The following is a 27,980-nucleotide window of genomic DNA, read 5'->3' on the forward strand; positions in this document are numbered from 1 at the left end:
AAACAAAAAAACAAAAAAAACAAAAACAAAACCAAAAACAGAGACCAAAAACTGGTCAACATGCAGAGAATAAAATACTATAGAGTACTCAGTTCTAAATGGGATAACTGTAACACACACACACACACACACACACACACACACACACGACTCAGGGATTATCTCGGGAAGAGGATTATAAGAGCCAGAGGGAGTGGATCTATAGAAAATTAGTATTTGCTACACATGATAGCCAGTTGCACACATGAATTTACAATGGCTAGGACTGCATGTATAAGATTTGTACAACATCAAGCCAGCCAAATTCTCAGCATGGATGGGGGAGGAGCTTAAGAAGTCCCATCCCTATCTGAAGAGCTATTGGCAGCTGATGGCTACTAGGAATGGGAGAGTCACTTTGTTTTAGGGATATGGGCTTACAGAGGCTAACTATGCTCCAACTGATGGACATATCCATATAGTATGTATATATGTGCAGCTCCAAATGGGTCCATGGGTATTACATTTTTGGGTTTTTTGTTTGTATTGAAAATAGATTTTTTTTTCAGACAATGCATTCTGATTAGTTTCCCCTTCCCAGCCTCTTCTAGATGCTCCCCACTTCACTATCCTTAATTTTTTGTTTGTTTTTGTTCTTTGAGACGGTGTTTCTCTGTGTAACAGAGGCCTAGCTGTCCCGGAACTATCTGTAACTCCACTCCCAGGGAATTCTCCGACCTTTTCTGGCTTCTGCAGGCACTCCTCACACATGGTACACAGACCTACACAAAGGCAAAATACAGAGAAAATAAAAATAAATCTGAAAAGAGAGAAAGAGAGTACATGAAGTTGTAGGGAAAAGTGCAGGGATGGGAGAGGAAGTAGAGTGGAGGGAATTGTGAGCTGATCGAATCTAAACACACCATGGTGTTTTTTCATGGCAACAAAAAATGAACTAAGACTGGATGTATGGATATTAAATAACAGTATTTATTTATACAGTGAAAATGTTATATTTTAGTCAACTCATCTTTGTCAAGGGTGTCAAAACATTTAGTGGTGAAAGCAGTGTTTTCTCCTAATTGGTGCCAGAAAAATTGGACTAGATAAACCCATGAAAAAGTATGAATCTGGACTCTGCTCACATAAAAATAAAAATGTACTGAAATGGATTAGTACAAAATATAAGTGCCAACATTATAAGTGCATAAAAGGCATGCAATTTTTTTTTGGTCTTCAGTTAGGCAATGGTTCTGATATCACTGCCAACAAATTTTTTAAAATGATAAATAGGACCTCATCAGAATTTTAAAAAAACATTTTGTTATATTTGTCTTATGACGTTGGCCTGGCTAACCCAGGACTTACTATGTAGAGTTTCATGCTGTCCAAACTAGCTCCAACTCACTATGTGACCAAGGTTGGTCTTTAATCCTCAATCCTCCTGCTTACATCTCTTCAGTGCTGAGATTACTAGCATGTACTTGGCTCTAATTTTTTTTGACAATGCCTTGTACTTGTCATATTACAAGTCTTTTTAAAAATTTTGTTTGTGACAGGCTGGAGAGATGGCTTAGAGGTTAAGAGCACTGACTGTTCTTCCAGAGGTCCTGAGTTCAATTCCCAGCAACCACATGGTGGCTCACAGCCATCTGTAATGAGATCTGGCGCCCTCTTCTGGCCTGCATGCATGGAAGGAATGTTGAAAAAAATTGTGTTTTTTGTATATGTGTGTGGGTATTGAAGGTCAAAGGACAATTTGCAAGAGTTGATTCTTTCCTTGTACCATGTGGTCCCAGGGACGGAATGCAATCATCAGGCTTGGCAGTAGGTGCCTTTACACATTGAGCCATCTCACTGGTCCAATAGTACAAATTTGTAGACTTTCTGTTTGTTAGGTCTCAAACCAGGGGCAAACTGCTAATGTACCTATTTAACATATTAAAGTGGACCTTGCTGCCAGGTTGTCCCTGCATCCCTCAGTCCCTACATTTTACAGGGTATGGCTGGCATACCCTACTCCCTACTCTAAACTTCTCCGGCACAGAGGCTGGGTTGCTCTTACCCCAGCTGCCTGCCCTTTCCTATATAACCCAGTCATTTTGATTAAATGCTCCTTTTTTATCTACCCTTAACCTCCAGGTCTCTTGGTCTGGCTGGCCCCCTTCCGTCCTCACTCTCCTCACATGGCCCAGCGCAGTCTGGTCATGTTCACTTTGGACTTCCCAGATGCCCCTGTCTCTAATTATGCTCCCACTTTTATACACAATGAACTTTCTCCTCCAACACACCTACGAGCACTCCTTTCCTTTTTCTTTTTTTCTTATTCACTGTTAAAATACCAAGCCTAAAGTCAACATTTTAGCTTTCCATCACACTAACACAATGGGGAATATTTGAGAGAAATGATCACCGATATGTCAAACAAAATAAGCACCTTTAATGCAGGCAGCTACAATACAGACTTTAGATAAGACAGCAGCATCCAATTATGATACAGATTTCAGTTGTGATAAGAAAAGCAATGCCCAAACTATATCATTGAAATAAGTAAGTAATAGTAATAAAATAAAAGTCTCTGGCTTTTTTTGTTGTTATTGTTTTAATTTTTAAAAATGTATTTATTTGGCGCTGGAGAGATGGCTCAGTGGTTAAGAGCACTGGCTGCTCTTCCAGAAGTCATGAGTTCAATTCCCAGCAACCACATGGTGGCTCACAACCATCTGTAATGAGTCTGGCGCCCTCTTCTGGCATGTGGTCATACATGGAGGCAGAATATTGTATACATAATAAACAAATCTTTAAGAAATAGTATATACTTATTTTTCATTTTATGAGTTTGGAGGCCAGAAGAGTGCTTGGATTCCCTGGGACCAGAGTCACAAATAGTTGTCTCTCCAGCCCCTCCCTGCATTTTTTATCTTTAAGACAGATTCACAAATACAGGTTGGCCTTGAGTTAATGATCCTCTTGTTTCCATCTCTCAAGTGATGAAGGAACTGACTCCTGGAAACTGTCCTCAGACCTCCACATACATGCTAGGGCACATGCACATGTGCCCTTCCCACATAGCCACAAAATAAGTAATAACTCTAATTGTTTTTCAAGAAAGGGTTTCTCTATGTAGCCTTGGCTGTTCTGGAACTCACTTTGTAGACCAGGCTGGTCTGGAACCACTTGCCTCTGTGCTGGAATTAAAGGTATGTGCCACCATGTAGTTCCCAATGTTTTTTTTTTTTTAAAGAAAGAGGGTGTTATCGCTGGCTTACTGGGTGAAAGTGCTTGCTCTGCAAGCAGGAAGGGCCTAACACTCATAGAGAAAACTCCAGGCACTAGGGAGCAGAGAGAGGAAGACATCCAGTACCGGCCTTGGTCCTTCACATGGGCTGACATAGGCATGAGCACTCAAAACACACATCTGCACACATATATTACCCCACACAAACACAATGAAGAAAAAATTCTGAAATCCAGTATTGGGAAAGCTCTGAGACTTAAGCAATAAATTCCAGGTCAACTAAACGTCAGCAGAATCTGTAATTCTGTAAAACTGTTCTGCTGGAATGCCACATAAATAGCAAAAACAGCACTATTTTTCCTGTCAATCTGGCATCTGCTCCTATCTGCTCCCAACAAAAGAAACCAAACGAAAGACCTGCCATCCTAGTAAAAGTCCTTCAAGTATCTCTGCCACAGGAGAGATAGGCATGGGTCCTATGGTCAAACACTTTTGTTAATTTAAGCTATTCTAATGGTATGCACCAGTATTCCACTGTGTTTCTTCTGTTTAGTCACATTAAACATCTTTTCCTACTCTATATCGTTAAACTTACCTACTAACATCTATTAAATTTCTTAAGATATTTTCTTACTGTTGCATTTTCAGAACACTATATATTCAATCAGTCCTTTACAAATACAAGATTTTCAAACACCTGTTCCCAGCCCATAACCTCTCTTTTCTTTCTCTTTTCATTTGAGACAGTGTCAGGGTCTCACTGTGCATGCATCTCAGGCTGGAATCCTCAAACGTATTACATAGCCCCAGCTTGCCTTGAAGGTTTGTTCCTCTTGCCTCAGCAACCAAAGTGCAGCGATTACAGGCATTTGCCAACATGCCACACTGCGGCTTCATCCTTAATGGTATCTTGCAAGCAAACCTTTTAACTTAACAAAGTATAATTCATCATATTTTTCTCCTTTTATGAGTCATAATTTTGGTGTCATCCAACAAACTTCTTGGCAAAATCAGATCATAAAGTGTTTCTTCTGTTTTCTACAAAATGTTGTATAGCTTTTTTTTTTTAAAAAAAATTGATGACTCATCTTATTCTTATATAATGTGTGGGGGGTTAGGTTGAAGTTGTTATTTTGTATTTGATTGACTACAGTGCTGGACTGATCTCGGGGCTTTGCAATTCCTAGACAAGCTCTCTAGCCCTAAGTCCTACCACAGCTCCTGTGTGGGGTCTACTTCTAAAACCCCTTTTATTCTCCACTCATGTGGAATGTCTATCCTTTGCCAATACAATCTTGATTATGCTTCATACTGTTTTAAAAGTTTCTTCCTTTTTATCTTACATATATTTTTTTTTGGTTTTTTGTTTGTTTGGTTGGTTTTGTTTTGTTTTAATTATGCATACAACATTCTGTCTCGATATATGCCCGCACGCCAGAGGAGGGCGCCAGATCTCAGTACAGATGGTTATGAGCCACCATATGGTTGCTGGGAATTGAACTCAGGACCTCTGGAAGTGCAGCCAGTGCTCTTAACCTCTGAGCCATCTCTCCAGCCCTGTTTGTTTTGTTTTTTTGAGACAGAGTTTTTCTGTAACAGTTCTGGCCATCCTAGAACTCGCTTCGTAGACCAAGCTGGTCTCAAACTCAAAAGTGATCTGACTTTCTCTGCTTCCTGAGTGCTGGGTTTAAAGGTATGTAGTACTGCCATGTCCAATTGGTTTTTTCCCCCATGGTTTTGTTACTCCAAACTCATTATATTCTTATCCTGAGTGTCTGGTGATACAAATACTAGACTTTTTGGTACTGTCATTTAGGTCAAAGAGGCTTATTTTTATTATTATTTTATTTTTTTGGTTTTTGAGATAGGGTTTCTCTATGAAGCCCCAGCTGTCCTAGAACTCCAGAGAGCAGGCTGGCCTTGAACTCAAGAGATCTGCCTTCCTCTGCCTCCCAGTGCTGGGATTAAAGTCGTGCGCCACTACCTCCCAGCTCAGGCTGTTCATTTTTTAAACCTCTTTTTCCTCTTGTTAATTTCTACAGATACATTTTCAAATTTGCAGACTCTCTCACTTGTCAAGTCCAATCTGTTACTGATTCCATCCACTGAGATTCTCATTTCCACAGTGCATTTCTCAATGTTACATATCTTACTTTACTCTTCGCTAGGTCTTCTGTCTCTTTGTAAACTTTCTACCAAGACCGTTGAGCAAGCAAGGCGAGCATTCTACTGAGATACAACCCAGCCCTACCAATAAATGGTTCCTGAATTTCTATTGTGAATGTGATATATTCAGTCCAACATGTAAAAGAGGGTGTTGATTTTATGATACTAACCAATTTTGAGTCTGCTTCACACTGAAAAGAAAATCAAATGGCTATATAAAAACACACAGTATGGGGCAGCACAATCAATCTGTCAGAAACTGCTTCCAAAGTTCTCAACATCCCAGCTCCCCTTCTTCTTTCACTTACTTATTCCTTCTCTAAAGAAACAAAAACTAAGTTCTCAAAATTCTGAAAGTCAGAGTTTGTCTGGAGCTGGATGAGAGTTGACATTGGATATTAAAAGGTCCTTTCAGCACAGATTCTTTGTTCCTTCTGGCCATGGTGAGGTAAAATGAAATAATAAGATTCCCAAACCCATTCCTGGGTTATAAAATATCAGATGAACATGCATGATGTCACAGAGCTGCTTTCTGCCGGGCTGCTGTGTGCTACTTGCTGCTCACAGCATGTGCCTGGAAGACCTCATTAAGAGAGGGTCTGGCCGGGCGATGGTGGCGCACACCTTTAATCCCAGCACTCAGGAGGCAGAGGCAGGCGGATCTCTGTGAGTTCGAGGCCAGCCTGGTCTACAAGAGCTAGTTCCAGGACAGGCTCCAAAGCCACAGAGAAACCCTGTCTCGAAAAACCAAAAAAAAAAAAAAAAAAAAAAAGAGAGAGAGGGTCTGGACAGGCAGAGCAATGCTAGCTCCAGATGATCTGTTGAAGACTGGTCCTGCATAAATAATTTTCTTTTCTACTTGTCTAATTTGGCCAAGATTGAAATTCTGCTTTTATTTTGAAAATCCAGATGCCAGGGGCCCAGGCCCCAAGAAACCTCACTGTTACTTGGGTAGAAGGTAGAAAAGAACTGACTCCACAAAAACTGTCCTCTGGACGCCACACTGACTCCTCATGAGTGTGCAGGCACACACAGCTATAATACAATAACATTTACTAGACTGAACAAATAAAGATCTCAGAGATCTGCTAATACTCTTTGACAGAATGAAGGGAATCAACAAGAGCACGTAAAAATAACGTTAAGAGTACGTTAACAATGTACGTCAAAAGAGCATATTATATTTTTATGAAAGAATAAAGGCTACAGTGAGGTATGAGGTCCCTTTGGAACTTTCCTAGGCAGTCTTCTGCACTTATTAGATCAAGGGATTAATCCAACTAGTACATATTGTGAATTATTTTAAAATTTTTATTTTATTTTATGTGTAAAGGCATTCTGCCTGTATGTATGTATATGTGTCACACCCATGCAGTGCCCACAGGGATCAAAAAAGGGTCTTGAGTTTCCTGGAACTGAGTTACAGATGATTGAGCCACCATGTAGAAGCTAGGTCCTCTGGAAGAGCAACCAGTACTCCTAATCCAGTCATTTCTCTAGCTCTGTTTTTTTCTATTCCTTTTAATTTTTAATAATTTATTTTTAGTTTATGTGCATTGGTGTGCATATATGCCTATGTGAGTGTGTTAGATCTTGGAGTTGCAGACCATGTGGGTGCCGGGAATAGAACTTGGGTCCTCGAGGAGAACAGCCAGCTCTTAACTACTAAGCCATCTCTCCAGCCCTGTTTTTTGTATTCTTAGGAATGGGAAACAGGAGTAGTCATACTCTGCAGTAGCAGTGGAACAATGATGCAGCTGTTCTCCTGCAACAGCAGTGTTCCTCCTCAACTATGTCAGTTTACACTCTGTAAAATCAAAACTGTGCAGCTGTTCTCCTGCAACAGCAGTGTTCCTCCTCAACTATGTCAGTTTACACTCTGTAAAATCAAAACTGTGCAGCTGTTCTCCTGCAACAGCAGTGTTCCTCCTCAACTATGTCAGTTTACACTCTGTAAAATCAAAACTGTGCAGCTGTTCTCCTGCAACAGCAGTGTTCCTCCTCAACTATGTCAGTTTACACTCTGTAAAAATCAAAACTGTCATATCCACAATATCAAAGTTAAAGAAGAAAATCTCCCAAATCAAAACACAGTCATGTTTGTCTTTAAGGAAAATGATGCAGCTTTCCCCTGGGCTTACATGGGTAAGATAATTTCCAGTTGTTGCACCAAAGTTTACAATTAGCTAGCAAACAAATGTATTTAGTCTGATGTTTCTTGATAGTGAGAGGATTGTTTCACAGGTGTGGAAGCATACTCCTATAATCCCAGCACTCAGAATACAGAGGCAGGAGAATCACTATAGGCCTGAAGACAGCTTGGTTTACATACAAGTTGTGGGCCTGTCAGGAAAGCAGCAAGACCTATCAAAAGAAAGAATGAGCACAGGAATAAAGGAGAAAAGGGAGAGAACATAAAGGAGAAACTTTTCAGTAGTTAGTTATGGCCTCTTCAAAGGGAAAATACAAACAGAACAACCTCGGTTGTACTTAGGCCATGCAGATAGCTGACAACAGTTCATAGAGGACAGAAAGGTCAAACAATTTCCTAGTCATTCACTGAGTTAAGGCAGAGCTTTTTTTTTTTCTTTTAATGATTTACTTTTATTTTATTTTCACTGGTGTTTTGCCTGCATGCATGGATCCCTTGGCACTAGAGTTATAGACACGTGAGAGCTGCCATGTGAATGCTGGGAATTGAATCTGGATCCTCTAGAAGAACAGCCAGTGCTCTTAACCGCTGATCCATCTCCCCAGACCCTAAAGCAGTGGCTTTTTTGGGGGGCAGGGGGATTCTGACACAGGGTTTCTCTGTGTAACAGTCCTGGCTGTCCTAGAACTCGCTCTGTCCACCAGGCCAGCCCCAATCACTAAGATCCACCTGACTCTGCCTCCCAAGTGCTGGGATTAAAGGCAAGCACCACCCGGCTGGCAGTGACTTTTAAATAAATAAAATTACTTTGAAATTTTTATGAAAACACACAGATGAATTAGAAAATTTAGCTATACATTATATGTTCTTTTAGCTAGGCGGACAAAAAGATGTATTATGTAATTTTACAACATTCTAAATTTCCCAAATATCAGACCCTTTTATATGCCAAAATAAAAAAAAACTCAAATTACCAAATAAATAAAAACTATTGCCAGGTGGTGGCAATGCATGTCTATAATCCCAGCAGTCAGGAGACAGGGCAGGTGGATCTCTGAGTTCAAGGCCAGCCTGGTTTGTATAGCAATTTCCAAGCCACTCAGGGCTACATAAAGAAACCCTGTCTGGCCGGGCGGTGGTGGCGCACGCCTATAATCCCAGCACTCGGGAGGCAGAGGCAGGCGGATCTCTGTGAGTTCGAGGCCAGCCTGGTCTACAAAGGGAGTTCCAGGACAGGCTCCAAAGCTACAGAGAAACCCTGTCTCGAAAAACCAAAAAAAAAAAAAAAAAAAAAAGAAAAAAAAAGAAAAAAGAAACCCTGTCTGAAAAAAGAGGAAGGAAGGAAGGAAGGAACTTGCAATATAGAAGAGCATACAGATGTATTTTCAAACAATCCCAGTTGGGCGGTGATGGCGCACACCTTTAATCTCAGCACCTGGGAGGCAGAGGCAGGCAGATCTCTGTGAATTTGAGGCGAGCCTTGGTCTACAGATCGAATTTCAGGACAAGATCAAAAAAAGCTTGAGAGAAACTCTGTCACAAAAACCCAAAAACCAAACCAAACAAAAACAAAACAAAAAACAAAACATTCCAGCATTGGGAGGAAGAGGCAGACAGATCTCTAAGTTCTAGTCCAGCCTGGTTTACAAGAAGAGCTCCTGGTCTACATGAGACCATTTCTTAAGGAAACAAAACAAAAGAACCCACAAATGGGAAAGTGCCGCTGTAACCATCAAGAGACAAGGTCTGTAAAAGAACCTAGTGAATGAGGGGAGAAGCAGGCAGGAAAGCTGAGCATTCTAGCGGTGTGCTCACTGCTGGCAGAATCAAGTTGCCTGGGAGAGCAGCAGAACAGCTCTAAGGAAGAGCTGCTCCTCAACACATCTGACCTAAGGATCAGAAGAGCCACAGGAGCACAGGAGTGGGAGGGGACTACTAGGAAGGGACCTGCCCTCCCCCCACTCAAGAACCCCAAGAACCCCAAGGCCACAGAGACTGACAGCTCCTACTTGCCCCCTCCAGCATACAACACAATGTGGAACCTGTTAGAGACAGAGAGACCAGAGAACTTCACCTTTCAACTCAGTACAGCCATGTAGGAATTCATTGAAGTATTTTTATTTCTTATGTTCTATTACTTAAGTTCCACTCTTGCATGATGTGGGATTCCCCTCTATGTGCTATGAATATGTTTTATTAACATTGGTTAATGAAGAAGCTGCTTTGGCCTATATCGCAGGGCAGAATATAGCTAGGTGGGAAAACTAAACTGAACGCAAGGAAAAAGAAGGCGCAGTTAGGAAGCCACCATGTAGCTGCTGAAGGAAAAAGATGCCAGCTCCTTACTGGTAAACCATGACCTTCATTATAAAATCTAAAATAATAGAAATGGGTTAATTCAAGACATAAGAGCTAGTTAGGAATACGGCTGAGCTGTTGGCTAAACAATGTTGTAATTAATATAATTTTTGCAGGATTATTCGGGCCTAGGCAGCCAGAAAATGAAAAAACAGTCTCCACTTACACCTGTGTATGTATGTGTTTGTATGTTGCTCTGTTAGGCTTTCAGACGGTTGTTTATTCACTCAGTCTAAGGCATTCTTTACTGTATTGTACTCTTCAGTCACATCTCATATACCCTCCATTCTTCTTTACACACCCCATTTTTTCCAAATCCATTTAAAACTTAATCCTTAACTTCACCCACCCTATTTCATTCCCACTTCTAATCTTATTAACTAAAATGTGAGTATAATTCATACTATCCTTGGCTGTTTATCAACAGCTATAGAAGTCAAAGGGGCCACTATTAGTAACTGGCAAGCATGCCATCTATACTGCACTTCTATCTAACAGCTATGGTGCCTCTCCCAGTTAGTTACTCAGAGACTGAGATCCTGGACTGAGGAACTACTTCCTGAACTATACATTCAATTCTATCACAATCAAATCCTATATGAACATTGCAAATACTCCAACTAAAATAATATAGCTGATTTAAAACATTAAACCAGACAAATGCAGAACCGGAACAGGAGTTACACTGTTGTTAAGGAACCACATTGTTATACATTGTTACTGAGTCTCCATGCTTTACAAGAATAAGTTTCCTAAGCCTAATGTATTCTGTAAGCCAAGTTTTTCAACCTACGCTGAACCTGTGACCCCATTATGTATGCCTACCCCTCTGTCTTGCTAAACTCCTGAACCTGTGATACACTATTGCCCTTTTGCCTTACGAAAATGTATCTTCCAAGACACTTTGATGACTCCCCTTCTACACCATGTATTCTTGTACATATCTACCCCACAGGCAGCCTTGAGGCCTGAGTCTCCCACTTGTCTGCCCAGGTGCTAACAGTCAATTATCTTTCTATCAACCCTAACCCTGCCCCATAAAATGGACCTCAAAAGCCAGTGAGGGACTGCTCTCTGAAATCCTGACTTAGTGGGGAGGCAGTAGTCTGGCCAGTCCCTTGTACACATCTAAATACAGCTTGCTTTAATCAGACAGTAGTGGAAATGTTTTTTTTCCCTCAGGTCTAAAACAAAGAAATAACTTTAGATGTATAAAGTCCATTGAAGCAACATAAGGAACAAGAAAAATAAAAACCCTACAGTGATGGCATTTAATGAAAGTGACTTTTTGTTTGTTTGTTTTCAAGACAGGGTTTCTCTGTAGCTTTGCTGGAACTGGCTCTGTAGACCAGGCTGGCCTGGAACTCAAAGAGATCTGCCTATCTCTACCTCCCAAGTGCTGGGATTAAAGGTGTACACTATCACTGCCCAGTGAAAGTGACTTTTAAAATGTAGTCCCAAACTGATAGCTCAAAAGAGTAAGTATATTCAAAGAAAAGAAGCTCCTGATTGAGAACACACATTGCTGAATGAAGTAAGGAAGGCAATGTAAGATAAGAAAGAGGAAATTAACAAAGGAAATGCTGATTTAAAAAATCTGATATAGAGGGAGCTGGAGAGATGGCTCAGCGGTTAAGAGCATCGCCTGCTCTTCCAAAGGTCCTGAGTTCAATTCCCAGCAACCACATGGTGGCTCACAACCATCTGTAATGAGGTCTGGTGTCCTCTTCTGGCCTGCAGGCATGCATACAGACAGAATATTGTATACATAATAAATAAATAAGTTTATTTAAAAAAATCTGATATAGACAAATAAAGAACAGAAGTCAAATAAGATGCTCTGAAGATGAAGGAGAGGCCAGAATATGAGCCTGAAGACAAGGCAGAAGAACAGGACCGATCAAACAAGAACAACAATAAAAGAATCCGAAGCTTCCCGTGAAATCCTAGGACATGTGTGACAAGTATGAAAAGACAAAATCTGTGATAAAAATCATAGCAGAATAATCAAGTCATAAAGGCATAGGAAATATGTTTTAAAATTTATTTCTAAGTGTTTTGCCTGTATGTATGTATGTGCACCATATATGTGGCCGGCACCTATGGAGGTCAGAAGGCATGAGGTCCCCTGGAACTGGAGTTATAGACAGTTATGAGCTGCCATAAGGGTGCTAGGAACCAAACTAGGGTCCTGGACTAGTTTGTTTTTAATAGCTGAGCCATTTCAAAAAATATTTTTAAAAGAATCATTTTTTTTTTAAATCCAAATGGCTGGAGAGACAGTTTGTTGGCTAAGGGCGTTTGCTAGTTTTGCCGAGCAGCAGCATTGGTTCCCAGCACCCATGGTGGTTCACAACCATCTGAAATTCCAGCTCCAACACTATCTAGCCTTTGCCAGCCCCTTCACACAAACACATACATAAATGACATCAATCTTTTTAAAAGAACAGGAACATTTCCAGAGTTAGGAAAGGATATGCCAATTCATATGTGAATATGTGAAACATTTAGGACATCAGACAAAACCAAAACCTTACCTGTCATATTAAATTATAACCAAGAAAATATACTGAACACAGCAAGAGAGAAAACCAAGTTGTAGATAAAGGCAGGTGACTAAGAGTTGTTTAACTGCAACTTTTTAAAAGTCAGGAGAACTACACAGACAGTATGTTTCTAGTTATTATTTCATCTCTTAAAAATTACATTTGTTTATTTAATGTGTGTGGTGACGGTATGAGCACCAAGGCAGGTGTGGTGGCCAGAGGACAACTTGAAGAAGTCATAAGCTCTCTCTTTCCATTATGTGGAACTCTGGTATTGAACTCAGGTCATCAAGCTAGTAAAAGCCTTTATCCACTGAGCTATCTATTTTATTGGCCCTATTTCAAGTTCTGAAAGACAATTAATTACTGACAATCCAGACTACAACACCCAATAAAGATAACTGTTGTAACTAAAGGAGAAATACAGCTTCTATGATAAAAGTAGACTAAAGGAATTTATGACCCTTAGCCAGATCTACAAAAAATACTTGAAAAATCTTTTAAACTTAAAAGAAAAAACCATCTATGAAATAAATGACACTAGAATATCGGTTACGCAAGAAATCAACAAAATGACAGCAATCACTACACGTTTCAACAATAACTCCGAGCATTAGTGGTCTCCATCCCCCAGTCAAGACAGACAAGTAAACTGGAGCAAATGCAGAAACCATGGACTTGCTGCCTCCAAGAAATATACCTCACACAATAGACAGACACTACCTTAGGGTAAAGAATGAAAAAAGGGGCCAGGTGGTTGTGGCGCACATCTTTAACCCCAGCACTCGGGAGGCAGAGGCAGGAGGATCTCAGTGAGTTAAAGGCCAGACTGATCTACAAAGCAAGTTCCAGGACTGCTACACAGAGAAATCCTGTCTCAGAAAACCAAAAACAAACAAACAAACAAATAAATAAAAATGAAAAAAAGGTATTTCAATCAAATGAACTTAGGAAACAAGCAAGTGTTACTCTTCTCATATCTAACAAAATGGACTTCAAATCTAATTTAGGAAAGATAAAGATGCTGATTAGGGAAAAATCCATTAAGAAGACATACAATCCCAACGTATATGCCCTGAACACAAGTGAATCCAATTTCACAAGACAAAGCCACAGATTAACCCTAGCACAGCAGCAGTGGGTGACCTGAATACCCCACGCTCATCAACTAATTTGTCTTCCCCACAGAGACTAACAGAGAAATACGTGAATTAAATGACATTAAAGATCAAGTGGATTAACAGACCTCTACAAAACACTCTATCCACATGCTCTTGTCTGCAGCCCACGAAACGTTCTCTAAAATAGATCACACACTGGGACAAAAAGCAAGTCTCAACAAATTAAAAAAAAAAACTGAATTTTTTTTTTGTTTTTCAAGACAGGGTTTTTCTCTGTTGTAGCTTTGGTGCCTGTCCTGGAACTAGTTCTCGGAGACCAGGTTGACCTTGAACTCACAGAGATCCGTGCCTCTGCCTCCCGAGTGCTGGGATTAAAGGCATGTGCCACCACTGCCCGGTCCTGAAATAATTATTTGTATTGTACATCATGGAGTAAGACTACATGTCAACAAGAAAATCCCTAAAACACAAACTCATAGAGATTAAACAACACACTACTGAATAATGAAAACTAGAAATTAAAAATTCCTAATATCAAATAAAAATGAAAACACAACACACCAAAACTGTGGGATACAATGAAAGTAATCCTAAAAGACATTATGAAATCAGAGAACTCTCAAATAAATAATGATACACCTAAGGGACCTGGAAATAGAAGAACAAGTCAAATCTCAAATAAGTAGACAGACATCAATATAATCAGAAATTAATGAAATTGAAACAAACAAAATACAATGACTTAATGAAACAAAAAGTTGGTTAACTGAAAAATAAACAAGATTGTTAATTCTTAGTCAAAATAATCAAATGAAGGTGTAAATTAATATAACTGGAGATGAAAGGTGAGTCATTGCAACAGATACCAATGAAATTCAGAATATCACTACATTTTCCCTTGAAATCATAATGTCAATAAATTGGAAAGTCTAAGAAAATTAATTTCTAGATGCATACTGTAGAACTCTAAAATAACTCTAAAGCCATTTCTGACAACTCTGAGGCCAATTTTGAGGCCTCTCAGCAGTAGTGTTCCCCCCTCTCCTGGGAACCAAGGACTAACAGCTACACATGCACGTACTGAGATGTTGGGAACTTTCCATCTCCCTGAATAGGGGCAAGATAACACTTAGGTGTGGTGTTGACTCAGTTCCTGGTGTTTTGACTCAGTCCCTGTGAAAGGGGCAAAGTGGCCCTCAGATGTTCCCCCTTACCTCATCTGATCTGGCAACTGTTCTCCAGCCAATTATTGGTAATAGCCCTTTTAAATAAGCCAATCATAATAGTTAAAGAACAATCCCCAGACACTCCCCTTGTTCCTGTGACTTTTTCCTTTAAAAATAGCCTGTACCAGCCATTCGGGGTCTTTCTGGCTCCTAGAATGCTGAAAGACCCGTCATGACAGAATTAATAAAATCCTCATGCTTTTACAGCAGCTGTGGTGTGAGAGATGGTCTCTTGGGGCGACTCTTCCTCAGTGATTGGACTCTAGGGTCCAAAAATAAGACATGCCAAATTAAATCAAAATGAGACAATCTAGCTGGGCGGTGGTGGCGCACGCCTTTAATCCCAGCACTTGGGAGGCAAAGGCAGGAGGATCTCTGTGAGTTCGAGGCCAGCCTGGTCTACAAAGGGAGTTCCAGAACAGGCTCCAAAGCTACAGAGAAACCCTGTCTCGAAAAAACAAAAAAAAAAGTGAGACAATCTAAACAAATATATAACAAACAGTGATACTGAAATGATATTTTAAAACTCCCAACTAAAAAGAAGAAAAGGTTCAGATAGTTTTACTGGTAAATTTTATCAGACCTTCAAAGAATACCAATGCTTCTTTTCAGGCGGTAGTGGCACACAACGTTAATCCCAGCACTGAGGAGGCAGAGGCAGGTGGATCTCTGAGGTCAAGGCCAGCCTGTCTATAGAGTAAGTTCCAGGACAGCCTGGAAACTCTACACAGAAAAATTCTCTACACAGAAAAATTCAGAAAAACAAAAACCACAACTTAATGAGGCTTATGATGGTTGAAAACTTTCTGCTCTTGCATCAGATTAGAATTCAGTTCCTAGAGCCCACATAAAGAGGCTTACAACTACCTATAACTCCAGTTCTAGGGAATCCAATGCCCTCTCCTGTCCTCCCCCGCTCTCTCTGGGTCTCACACATGCACACAAATCTTTTGTAAAAGTTTAAGTAATGTCAATGGAATAATAACCTCTCCTGTTTTGAGGGGATAGAGATGTTCTCAGAAACCATGATTATTAAATAAAAGTTCCAGTGTCAGGGATAGGCTACCTCCTGAAAAATTGTTCGTCAAGGAGGATCCTGAAACCCCCAAAATAGTACAACTTATTGCTAGTGGTAGCTGCTCACTAGAACTAGATGGCAAACCCTTATTGTCGAAGACGTCACTAGCTTTGGGCACAAGATACAGAAAAAATCAAGCCAGACTGGGCTGGAAAGCTTCATCCCTGCTAGGTAGCCTTCACACTACCAGAAGGAGCCAGGTAGGCTGCCAGCAGAGAACTGCCATCCTCAGTCTTACTCAGTGGTGGACCCTGTGTGCAATATTACCAACTGGCCAGGCAAACTGAGACCACCACTGCAACACTGGCAAGTCTGTTACGAGGCTTCCTTTTTATAATTATTTTCTCAAGAACTGTGTTATGTAACAAACTTTAGACTGGAGTTAATGCCACTTACATCTGGTACTTTAAACTAGGTCAAAGCCTGTGGCTGGCTATGAAGGTGATAAACCTGAATGGGGAAGATACTCTCGTAGTTTAGCTAAATGGATATGATATGCCAATCTACCCTCTAAACAACTATGTTTGTGCCTACAGTTTAGGGCTGCTGTCAGCTCTAGCCAGAGAAGCTTCTTTTATTTTATTTTTTTGCCATGGTCAGCCAGGTATAGTAGCATTCATCTGTAATCCCATCACTTAGGAGGTGGGAAACAGGAGGATCAGAAGCTCTAGGCCATCCTTAGCAACCATAAATCAGTCGGTCTGGGATACAGGAGACTAATCTCATAAGAAGTTAGCCTCCAGTTTTCTTACATACTGGAGTCACTCCGTGCCACCTCATGCCACCAGCAAAGTAAGAATAGCTCAGCACCACAAAAATGTCCCCAATGGTCCAGATGCCGAGCATTATCAACAACAACAACAAGGTGCTAAGTAAAGTATGCAGGAGGCTTACATTAAGAAGCCAAAACAAGCCGGGAAGTGGTGGCGCACGCCTTTAATCCCAGCACTCTGGGAGTTCGAGGCCAGCCTGGTCTACAAGAGCTAGTTCCGGGACGGGCACCAAAGCTACAGAGAAACCCTGTCTCAAAAAAACAAAAAAAGAAGCCAAAACAAGAGGGTCAAGGACGACCTCATTGAAATATAGACCAGAAAACTAAAAACCTATTCATTTGTGGAAAGTAAGAAGTTCTGAGGAACAGGGTTCATATAGGTCTGAGCAGACAAGAAAAACATTTAGACAGTAACTTTTAAATGACAAACTGAAAAGAAGAGTACAATGTCTAACAGTTTTACCTATAAAAGGTATTAGACTTATCTTTAAACTTTATCACACGCCTCCTAAGCAAATCAAGGCCAAAGTAGCTAGGAGAAGCCCTGAAAGAGCTGCAGCTCACAGGACACGCCCTGGCGCCAAGGACAGAGGATGGTGAAGTGACACTGACCAGGTAGAGCTCTGCCAGTATCTGTGCCCCTGTGGGTGCAGCCAGTATTAGAGGAGACCACAGGCTCTGTGCAGCCCTGGGGAGGCAATCCCAGCAGCACTTCCCTATGGTTTCTACAACGAGTTGAGAAAAACTGGGGGGGGGGGGATGGGAGGGAGGAATGAAAGAGCCATCGTTTTCTGTTTTTCCTTTTCTGATTCTTTGTTTTTTAGCAGTGACAATTAGGGCTGAGTGATCTACTATCTTCCTAATGTACTGTGCCATGGGAAAGCTAAATCTGAGCTAAAATCAACTTCGAAAATTTATTTTATTAGCATTACATCACAATCCAATTAAACAACTGGTAGAGAAACTTGGACAACTGAAAATCTTAGAACAAAGAACAAATTAGTCATCAACCTTATGTATCTTTGATATTAGTAATACCAATGTACCATATTAAAGACAGAGATAATGAGACATTATCAACACATTCAGGGGTTTGCATGACTATCAGACTGAAGTCAGAAAAAAATGATTTTTCATTATAGAAAAAATATAGGTACTTGAGTAGTAGTAAGATGAACTTCAAATATGATAAACTATGCTCTGAAACTAAAGTTAATGAGAACACACAAAGCCTTACTTAGCATTTTTAATCCATCCTGCAGTATGATTTGAAGATAGCTTCCATGATAAGATTCAAGAATGTTTAACATACAAAGGCAAATGAAGAAATGTCTCAGAGGTATTTTATGATTGTTTCAAAGGAAGATTCAAATGTTACCATAGCAGATTTAGAACAACATTTTCTTTTTTTTTTAAATATTTATTTATTTATTTATTATTTATACAATACTCTGTTGGCGTGTATGCCTGAAGGCCAGAAGTGGGCACCAGACCTCATTACAGATGGTTGTGAGCCACCATGTGGTTGCTGGGAATTGAACTCAGGACCTTTGGAAGAGCAGGCAACGCTCTTAACCGCTGAGCCATCTCTCCAGCCCTAGAACAACATTTTCTAAAGTAGTGGGGTGACTCTAATTATCTATCTCTCATCCTTACCATGAAGAGGAATTAGCCCCAAACCCCAATTACTCTTAACAATCGCACATTTCTATTACATAACAAAGCTTTCAACACAAACATACTCAGCATGTTTATACCTCACTGACACCAGAGCAGTCCATTAGTATAGAGAATTTAACAAGGGAAGATTAGAGCAATTAAGAACCATCATACAAAACTTCTCTGCATGTCATTCGACAAGCTTACCTTGCAGTTTCTTTAACACGGCAACCTCCATCTTCAGGACTTGCTTTGGCTGCTGAGCTGACTCCACCTTCAGTGCCACATTTTCCCTGGTGAGCATGTCCAAGGCATCGTAAATTTCTCCAAAGCCCCCACCCCCAATCTTTCTTAACTGCGCAGAAAACAAAACAAGAACACATTCAAAATTATGCAAAGATTCTAATTGGAAGCCAACTCACGTTTACACTTAGAAAACATGTAATTTTACTAGTCCTATTTTATAATAAATGATTTCAATATTGTTAAATTATTTATACAGCAAGAGAAGATATTGCCTGGAGATAATATCAACATTTCCTAGATTTGTCTACAGAAATAATTAAATTATTTCAGTTGTAAACAATTATTAAAGGTCTACACCTAGCATCGAAATTGTCAAAAAAAAAAAACCCACAGTATCCAAAAGAATCAACTCCTATAAATACCATTCAATAGCCATATTAGTCAAATCTAATTTCATTTGCAGACTTTTTAATCAATGAAATCTTTTTGCCATTTAAAATCTTATATAGAACCAATCTGGTCTATAGGTAAGGAGGAAGGCTGAAGAATGGGATGAGCAGCTAGCATCCAGTTCATTCTCCTCTCTGAGGCAGGACTAACAGGATCCACACAACAAACAAAAAGTGGTTCTACACGATCTCAGAGAGCAAACACTACTATACATCTATACTTCAAATAATAAGCTGTAATCAACTCAATTGCTTTCATCAAACACTTTAAATGCTAACTTAATTGGAGAACATGAGAATATTTGAGTATCATAAACAGGTTCTGAAAGCTAGTCACAATTAGACCTGTAAAGGGCTCTGAAAATCTGGGGTGGGTGATATACTTTATGCAAGATGCAGCAAGAAACCAGTTCTCCACTTCCTGAAGCCATTTCTTCTTATAATATAAGCAAACATTTGGAACGTAATGCAAGGTAATGTAGGAAGTCATTACTAAACACATGAGGCCCCAAATCCTAAATCTTCCAAGAAGCCCATGCTCTTGTCATGCCCTGCTTACTCTCCACTGGCATTCTCACTGATGCCCTTATCTATGCTCTAGTCCTCCTTCCCTTTCTTCTTGTGGTGCACATCAGGTGCATAGCCTGGTCTGAATTACACGCCCAGCCTTAGCCTAGGTATTCAGGGACAAGCAGAACAACATAAGACTCTGCTTCAAAGCAAACAAACAAACAAAACATAGTAAGTACTAAGGGTATGTCTTTATTATTTTGATTGATGGCTTATTATTTGATACACAAAATAATTTCAAATAAATGACAGAATTTTTTTAAATCTATATTGGGTCCTTAGTAGAACAGTAATTTGTTTAACTTTGACAAAACCTTATAATATCTTCATTAGTTCTGAGGTAAAAACAAAGTCACAAGTAATATAGTATGCTAAAGGCACATACATTAAATATATCCACTACATTCTCTCTCGTCCTTCTGTTTTTAAAAAAGATTTATTTACTTTTTTATTTATTATGTATATATACATTGTGCCTGCATGTATGCTTGCATACTGGAAGAGGGCACCAGATCTCATTACATATGGTTGTGAGCCACCATGTGGTTGCTGGGAATTGAACTCAGGACCTCTGGAAGAGCAACCAGTGCTCTTAACCTCTCAGCCATCTTTTCAGCACCTATCCTCCTCTTCTTTAATGTTAGGTACAGAAGACTTTCATAGTGAACAAGGAATTGTGACCCTGACACTCCCCTGTGAAAAGTTAGGGTCTGGTAATATAATTCAGTGGTAGAGGGTTTCTTGTCTAGGCATATATACAAAGCACTGTGTTCAATCTCCAGCACTGGCAAAAATTAAAAATAAAATTAAAGCTATAGGGTCTGTTTTCCCACCTTCTTAAATGTATGTAGCTCTTATGACCGATTAACCAACAGAAAAGAACAATGACAATATGCCTGCTCTGAAGAGAAACCTTAGCAGCCTGGTAGATTCTATATCTTGTCTCTAAAAAAGCAAACCAAATATAGAAAGTGTGGTTATCTTTAGAAGTCATAGGCACAGGAGATTCCAAACAAAATGAGCTACCAAAGTGGGAGAATGAGAGTGCTAACAGGCCCAAGGCATCAGGTCAGGGAGTAAAGAAGCCATACAGAAATAGAGTCTCTGGCACAACCAATCTTGCCAGAGCTAATGGCCAAGCCACCCAGGTAAACTTGTCCCTAGTGTGTGTGTGTATGTGTGTGTGTGTATGTGTGTGTGTATGTGTGTGTGTATGTGTGTGTGTATGTGTGTGTATGTGTGTGTATGTGTGTGTATGTGTATGTGTGTGTACGTGTGTGTATGTGTGTGTATGTGTAGTGTATGTGTGTGTGTGTATGTGTGTGTATGTGTGTGTATGTGTGTATGTGTGTGTATGTGTGTGTGTACGTGTGTGTATGTGTGTGTATGTGTGTATGTGTGTGTATGTGTGTGTACGTGTGTGTGTGTACGTGTGTGTGTATGTGTGTGTACGTGTGTGTATGTGTGTATGTGTGTGTGTGTGTGTGTGTGTGTGTGCACTCATGCAAGTGAAAGTGTATGCAGGTTAATAAGCTTGTGATTTTTGAGACAGGATCTCTCACTGGGGACAGGGTTCACTGGTCAGGCTAAGTTGACAGGCCAGTGAGCCCCACGGTGGCCTCCTGCCTCTGTCTCCACCTCTCAAGCACCATAGCACCCAGCAGGTCCTCTTTTGTGAGACAAGTACTTTAACAGCTGTAAATCTTCCCAGTCCAGTTTTTTTGTATGGATGCTGAAGATCACTCAGGGCCCTCAATTGTGTGGCAAGCACTTTACTGAATGAGCTTTCTCTTAAACCCTCATTCCTAATTCCTAATCTATAAAACTATAGGCAAAATAAGATGATTAACCTATGACTGTGGATATTAACACACCATGCGTGTGTGTGTGCACATAGATGCCATCCGTAACAATTGCGAATTCTAGCAGGGCAGTCATTCCAGCACTCAGGAGGCAGAGGCCAGCTGATTTCTGAGTTTGAAGATAGCCTGGTCTACAGAACTGTTCTGAGTTCCAGGACAGTCAGAGCTACACAGTGAAACCCTGTTTCGAAAAAAAAAAAAAACAAACAAAACAAAACAAAATAAAAACAATTTAAGAATCCTTACAAAATGCCATCCTCCTCCCAAATGTGGGGGACAAGTTCCACAACCCATCTGCTGTAGTTGTCAGGACAAAGGAGCCACCGAAGGCAGATCCTGTTTAGTATTCCTCACCGCTTTCTCCCTGTTTTCAAGATGTCAGGGGTTGAACCCAGAATCTTACAAATGCTAAACACTCTACCACAGAACAATTTTTTCTTTAAAAATTTATTTTGTGGGGCTGGAGAGATGGCTCAGTGGTTAAGAGCATTGCCTGCTCTTCCAAAGGTCATGAGTTCAATTCCCAGCAACCACATGGTGGCTCACAACCATCTGTAATGAGGTCTGGTGCCCTCTTCTGGCCTGTAGGCATACATGCAGACAGAATATTGTATACATAATAAATAAATAAATAAATATTTTGAAAAAATTTATTTTGTGTGTATGTGTGCATGCAGCAGCCATGAAATATTTAGAGGTCAAAGGACAACCTGGAGAAGTTATCTCTGTTCTGTTCTGTCTCTTTTCTCTCCTTCACTGTCAGGGCATCAGGAATAGAACTCAGGATTTCAGGCTTGACAGCACATACCCTTAACCATTGAACTATCTGTCAGGCATCTGAGCTACATTTCTTTCTTTTTCTTTTTAAGTACCTGGAGGGACAGCCGTGGATGCTGGGAACCGAACTCCTATTTTTGGCTGTGAGCCTAGCCTTTAACGGCCCTGAGCTACATTTCTAATCATGTGTTTGGTTTTTAAAGAAAGGATCTCACTATGTAGCTCAGGCTGGTCTTTTTGTTTGTTTTCTGAGACAGAGTCTCTCTACATAGCCCTGGCTGTCCCAGAGCTCCTATATAAACCAGGCTGGCCTCTAACGCACTGAGATCCTCCTGCCTCTGCCTCCCCAATGCTGGGATTAAAGGCGTGCACCACTACACCTGGCTGAGGCTGGTCTTGAACTCACAATACTCTTTCCCCAGGCTCCTGAGTGCTGATACTACTTGCCTGTGTCACCTCACCATGCTGTAACCTTATTTTATTGAAGAATAATCAATACTTATCGTAGTACTTTTTTTTTTTTTTTGAGACAGGGTTTCTCTGTGTCTCTGTTTAACAGTCCTGGCTGTTCTGGAACTCATTCTGTAAAACTAGGCTGGCCTCAAACTCACAGAGATTGTCTGCAGTGGTGTGGGAGAATTGTCTGTATTCTGTCAATAATGTTTTAAATAAATGCTGATTGGCCAGACAGGAAGTATAGGTAGGTCAACCAGAAGGAAGTAGAGGCAGGGCGATGAGAACAGGAGTTTTCTGGGAAGAAGGAAGCTCGTCCTCGCAGTCTAGCCCAGACCACTGAAGAAGCAAGATGTGACCTGTCCCGCTGAGATAGGTACCAAACCATGTGGCTAACATAGATAAGAATAATGGGTTAATATAATCTACAAGAGCTAATAAGTAGCCTGAGCTAATGGGCCAATGAGTTTATAATCTAATGTAGACTCTGTGTGATTTTCTCTGGGCAGACAAAAACCCGGGCAAGCCCAGCCCTCATGTTACAAAATGGCACCCAAAGCAAGCCCTAATGTTATACCTCTGTCTTCTGAGTGCTGGGATTAAAGGTGTGCGCCACCATGCTTGACTGTAATAAAAACATTTAAAGCCACTGAAAAACTTTTTTTTCGGGGGCTGGAGAGATGGCTCAGTGTGGTTAAGAGCATTGCCTGCTCTTCCAAAGGTTCTGAGTTCAATTCCCAGCAACCACATGGTGGCTCACAACCATCTGTAATGGTCTGGTGCTTCTTCTGGCCTGCAGGCACACATGCAGACAGAATATTGTATACATAATAAATAAATAAATTAATTAATTAAAAAAAATTAAAACAAAAAAACTTTTTTCCCTAAAGAGTCTCCTATTAGTAGATTTAGAGAAATGCTAAAACAATTAAACCTGTTAGTCTAAGAAAACTTTAGTTGACAAAACACTGATTAACATTAAAGATAATTATTTTAAAAAAAAGTCTTTAATTAAATTGTCAGAGGATATATTCCAGTTCTAGGACAAGAAAGACATTAAAAGACTGTTGGGGAGAGGCAGGGTATGTATCTCAGTGAAGGAGGGCTTGCCTAGCCGGTGGGAGGCCTAGGGCCCCCCCAGCACTGGAGGACTGCTAGGAGCTGGTGCACACCTAGAACTCCAGTATTTGGAAGGCTGCCGCTGAGACAGCAGGACTCAGCTGAAAGCCAGCTGGGCTACACAGTGAGATCTTATTTCAAAACACCAAACATTGACATAAAACAAACTAAAGGCCTATTAGAACCTATAGTGGTTTGAATAAGAATGGCCCCCAAAGGTTCATATATTTAAATGCTTGGTTTCTAGTTGGTGGGAATGTCTGGGAAAGATTAGGAGATAAGGCCTTGTTGGAGGAGGGGCGCCACAGGCACAGGCTTCAAGGCTTCAAAAAGATCCCATCATTCCTAGTGTGCACTCTTTGTCCCTGCTTGTCAGTCTTGAGTGCTTGGTTTTTGGAATGGTAATGTATATTCTGTGCCACTGCATTTTCTAAGTATGTAATTTGCTTTTTGATTTTTTAAGATGTTAAGAGATTGCCTTGAGTCTCAGAAGAGATTTGGACTTCAGACTTTAAAATGGCATTGAGACTATAAGAGAGTATGGGGACTTCTGAATTTGAACTTTTGAATTTGCATTTAGTTCAAATTCAAATGTGATAGTCTGAATGAGAATACTCCCCATAGGTTCACACTTTTGAATATCTGGTCTCTCTCCAGTTGGTGGAACTGTTTGGGAAGGATTTAGAGGTTTGGCCTAGAGGTGGGGTATTTTAAGGTTTCAAAAGGCTCAATACACTCTCAGTGTGCTTCTCGCTCCCTGCCTGTGTATCACACCAAGATATGGGATCTCAGCTGTCCTTGACACCACATTCTGTTGTGTCATCATGATTTCTAACCTTCTGAAACAGTAAGCCCAATTAAATGGTTTCTTTTATAAGTTGCTTTGGTCATGGTGATTTATTTATCATACCTATAGAAAAGCAACTAAGACAGAACTCTGGAGGCTTCTTAATGGGTATCCCCTTAATCAGATGAAGACAATCTAAAAATCTCTAAGGATAATAACTACAATGGACTAAAACATATCACAATTTTTTATTAGTATGTCTGTGTGTGTCCACACAGGCATGCACTGGCTATGTGCAGGCCAAGGTGCACATGTGTTTGTCAAAAGACAACTTCCAGGAGTCAATTCTCTCCTTCCACCATGTGGGAATCCTGGGACAGAGCTCAGGTCGTCAAGCTTGGAGGCAAGTGCTTTTATTGACTGACTCATTTTGTTTCATTTACGTTTAGATGTTTATATTTTATGTGTATGGTGTTTTGTCTGCATGAATGTATATGTACCATGTGAGCATCAGAAGATGGCAGATGGCATCAGATCCTCTGGAACTAGAGTTACAGACACTTGTTAGTCACTATGTGGGTGCTGGGAACTGAACCTGGGTCCTCTGCAAGAGCAGCAAGAGCTGTTGCCCACTGAGTCATCCCTCCAGCACCTGCTCCCTTCTGTGAGACGGTTTCACACTGTGACCCAGGCTGACCTGGGACCTACCATGAGTTCAGGATAGCTTCAAATTCAGTCTCCTCAGTACTGGGTCTACAGGCATAAGATACTACTTTGGACTAAATTCACACTTTTCCTTCTCTTTTTCTTCACTCTCTCTTTCTCTGTCTCTTTTCTCCTTCACCAACCTTTCCTCTACCCTTTTCCTTTCCAAAAGGTGCCTAACCACCCTGGTCTCTAAGTCTATGTAACAGAATCAATCACCTTGAATTTGATCCTGCTACTATCATAAAAAAAAGTAAAAAAAAAATTTTTTTTTTTGGTTTTTTTTTTCGAGACAGGGTTTCTCTGTGGCTTTGGAGCCTGTCCTGGAACTAGCTCTGTAGACCAGGCTGGTCTCGAACTCACAGAGATCCGCCTGCCTCTGCCTCCCGAGTGCTGGGATTAAAGGCGTGCGCCACCATCGCCCGGCTCCAAAAGTAAAAATTTTTATAAGTGAATAATTTTGAAAAATAAGTCCTTATCTTTCTTTATAGATACACACTGATGTAAGAACTATTCAAAATACTCTAGGAGAAGAAACAAGATTATATATCCTAACCAGAAACTAAGTGTAGGCTAAGCACACAGCAATTTATCATATGTCTGTTTTTGTGTGCACTTAGAGGTTTTCTCTTTTCTTCTTTTCTTCCTCCTTTCCTCCTTGTTTTCTTTCTTTTTAAAGACAGGGTTTCTCAGTGTAGTTCTGGTTGGCCTGGAACTCACTCTGTAGACCATGCTGGCCTGGAACCCACAGAGATCCATCTGTCTGAGATTAAAGATACGTGCTACCACAACCAAACTAGAAGTTTTCTTAATAGTGTTGTAGAAGAAAAAGTGCAGTTTACTGCACTTTCAAATTCTTTTTAATTTGTTCTTTCCTCAAGCACTTTTATTTATAATATTAGCTACAGAAAGTTAAAAAATTTAGAACTTATGAAGCAAACTTAAGAATTACAGCATAAGGCCGGGCGATGGTGGCGCACGCCTTTAATCCCAGCACTCGGGAGGCAGAGGTAGGCGGATCTCTGTGAGTTCGAGACCAGCCTGGTCTATAGAGCTAGTTCCAGGACAGGCTCCAAAGCCACAGAGACGAAAAACAAACAAACAAAAAAAAAAAAAGAATTACAGCATAACCAAAACTTACTCATATGAATAAAAGTCAAGCCGGGCAGTGGTGGCTCACACCTTTAATCCCAGCACTCAGGAGGCAGAGGCAGGCGGGTCTCTGAATTTGAGGCAAACCTGGTCTACAAAGTGAGTTCCAGGGCAGCCAGGGCTGTTACACACAAGAGAAACCCTGTTTCAAGAAAACAAAAAAATGAATAAAAATTAAAATACCTGTTTTAGGTGAATAAAAAACATAGGTATTAGTCCTTTAGAAATGTTACTTCTGTCAGCATACCAAAACATACCACCCCATGATTGCCCCCTCCACCCCCCACTTTCCTGTCTCCATTCTATACTCACCACTTTCCATCGTTCTTTGACCAAGATTCCAACACTGAGGATGTCTGGCTGCTCTCCTCCCCCACTCATTGCAAAACACTGATGTGGTATAACAGCTACACAGGCATCTAGCTCCCAAGGGTGGTTTCCATTTAATCTAAAACAAAAGAAAAAAAAGCAGCAGCAGAGCTAATTAACACACAAATAATATTCTCATCTCAAGAAGTCTATTGATCCTATACACTAATTATGTTGCTTCCTCAGAAGGGCAGGGGATCCCTATATCTACATTCCAAAAACTGTGTAACATACATGATCTTTCCAGTACAGTGGACCAGCCATCACAAAGACACAGTGCACATAGTTACATAACTGAAGGAGCATGATGGTCAGTGCTCACTGACCCAGACAAACCAGTACCCTGAGTACACACACTGCCAGAGAAAAAGACAAGGTAGCCATTTACAACACTTTACAGTTTCAAACCTAGGGCCCTGTGCATGTTAAACAAGGCCTTACCACTAAGCTATATCCTTAGCCTTCTTTTTACTTTTTTGAGACAGGGTCTCAAATTGTTCAGACCTGTCTTGAACTCACTCTGTAACCCAAGAAGGCTTGGAACTTGTGGTTCTCCTGCTCAGCCTCAACTGTATCACAGGCATATGCTACCAGACTTGGCAATAGCTTGCAGTTTAACAGATTTAGAATACAATTTAATATCATCAGAGCTAATCAACATTTAATATTTTATTACATTCATTCATTTTACACTCATGCGTCTGTGTGTGTGTGTGTGTGTGTGTGTGTGTATACATGTTCAAGTGAAGTTGATAACTTGCAATAGTAACTTCTGTGCTTTTTCCATGTGGGTTCTGGTGACTGAACTCAAGTTGTCAGGACTGGCAGTTAGCACCTTTACCTGCTAAGAAATCTCACCGAGATCTAAACTTGAAGATGCACTTCAAATGCATAGAGATTCATTATGTAGGCAAAAAGGCTGTGACAAAATGCTATCATGATACTGTTTTTTAAAAGAAAAACAGTAAAAGAATAGTATACCTGTAGAAAATAAAGAGCATACTTACTCCATGAATAAGAGAGAAAAATATTAGAGTGACTTTTTAATGTGTTGCAGGCGTGGAGGCCAGAAAACAACCTTGGATGTCATCCTCAGTGTGCTGGCTAGTTTTTTGTCAACCTGACACAAGATAGAGTCATCAAAAAGGAAGAAGCCTCAGTTGAGAAAATGCCTCCATAAGACCCAGTTAGTTGTA

The 27,980-nt window shown here is 40.4% G+C and overlaps 1 protein-coding gene across 1 annotated transcript in view; it reads right to left on the bottom strand.

Annotated features, from left to right (window-relative positions):
• Ttbk2 (tau tubulin kinase 2) overlaps positions 1-27,980 on the bottom strand; it is a 125,403-nt gene that overhangs the window by 68,224 nt on the left and 29,199 nt on the right. Inside the window, exons 2-3 of the mRNA XM_041678783.1 lie at positions 26,728-26,863; positions 18,503-18,650 (exon numbers count right to left, since the gene is read on the bottom strand). Of these exons, the coding sequence (XP_041534717.1) occupies positions 18,503-18,650; positions 26,728-26,796 (217 nt within the window). The 5' untranslated portion in view covers positions 26,797-26,863. The remainder of the gene's footprint in view (positions 1-18,502; positions 18,651-26,727; positions 26,864-27,980) is intronic.

Source organism: Microtus oregoni, unplaced genomic scaffold, assembly GCF_018167655.1.
Source record: "Microtus oregoni isolate MIOR12 unplaced genomic scaffold, Mior012 000031F_ref0000149, whole genome shotgun sequence".
In the NCBI taxonomy this organism is placed as follows: domain Eukaryota; kingdom Metazoa; phylum Chordata; class Mammalia; order Rodentia; family Cricetidae; genus Microtus; species Microtus oregoni.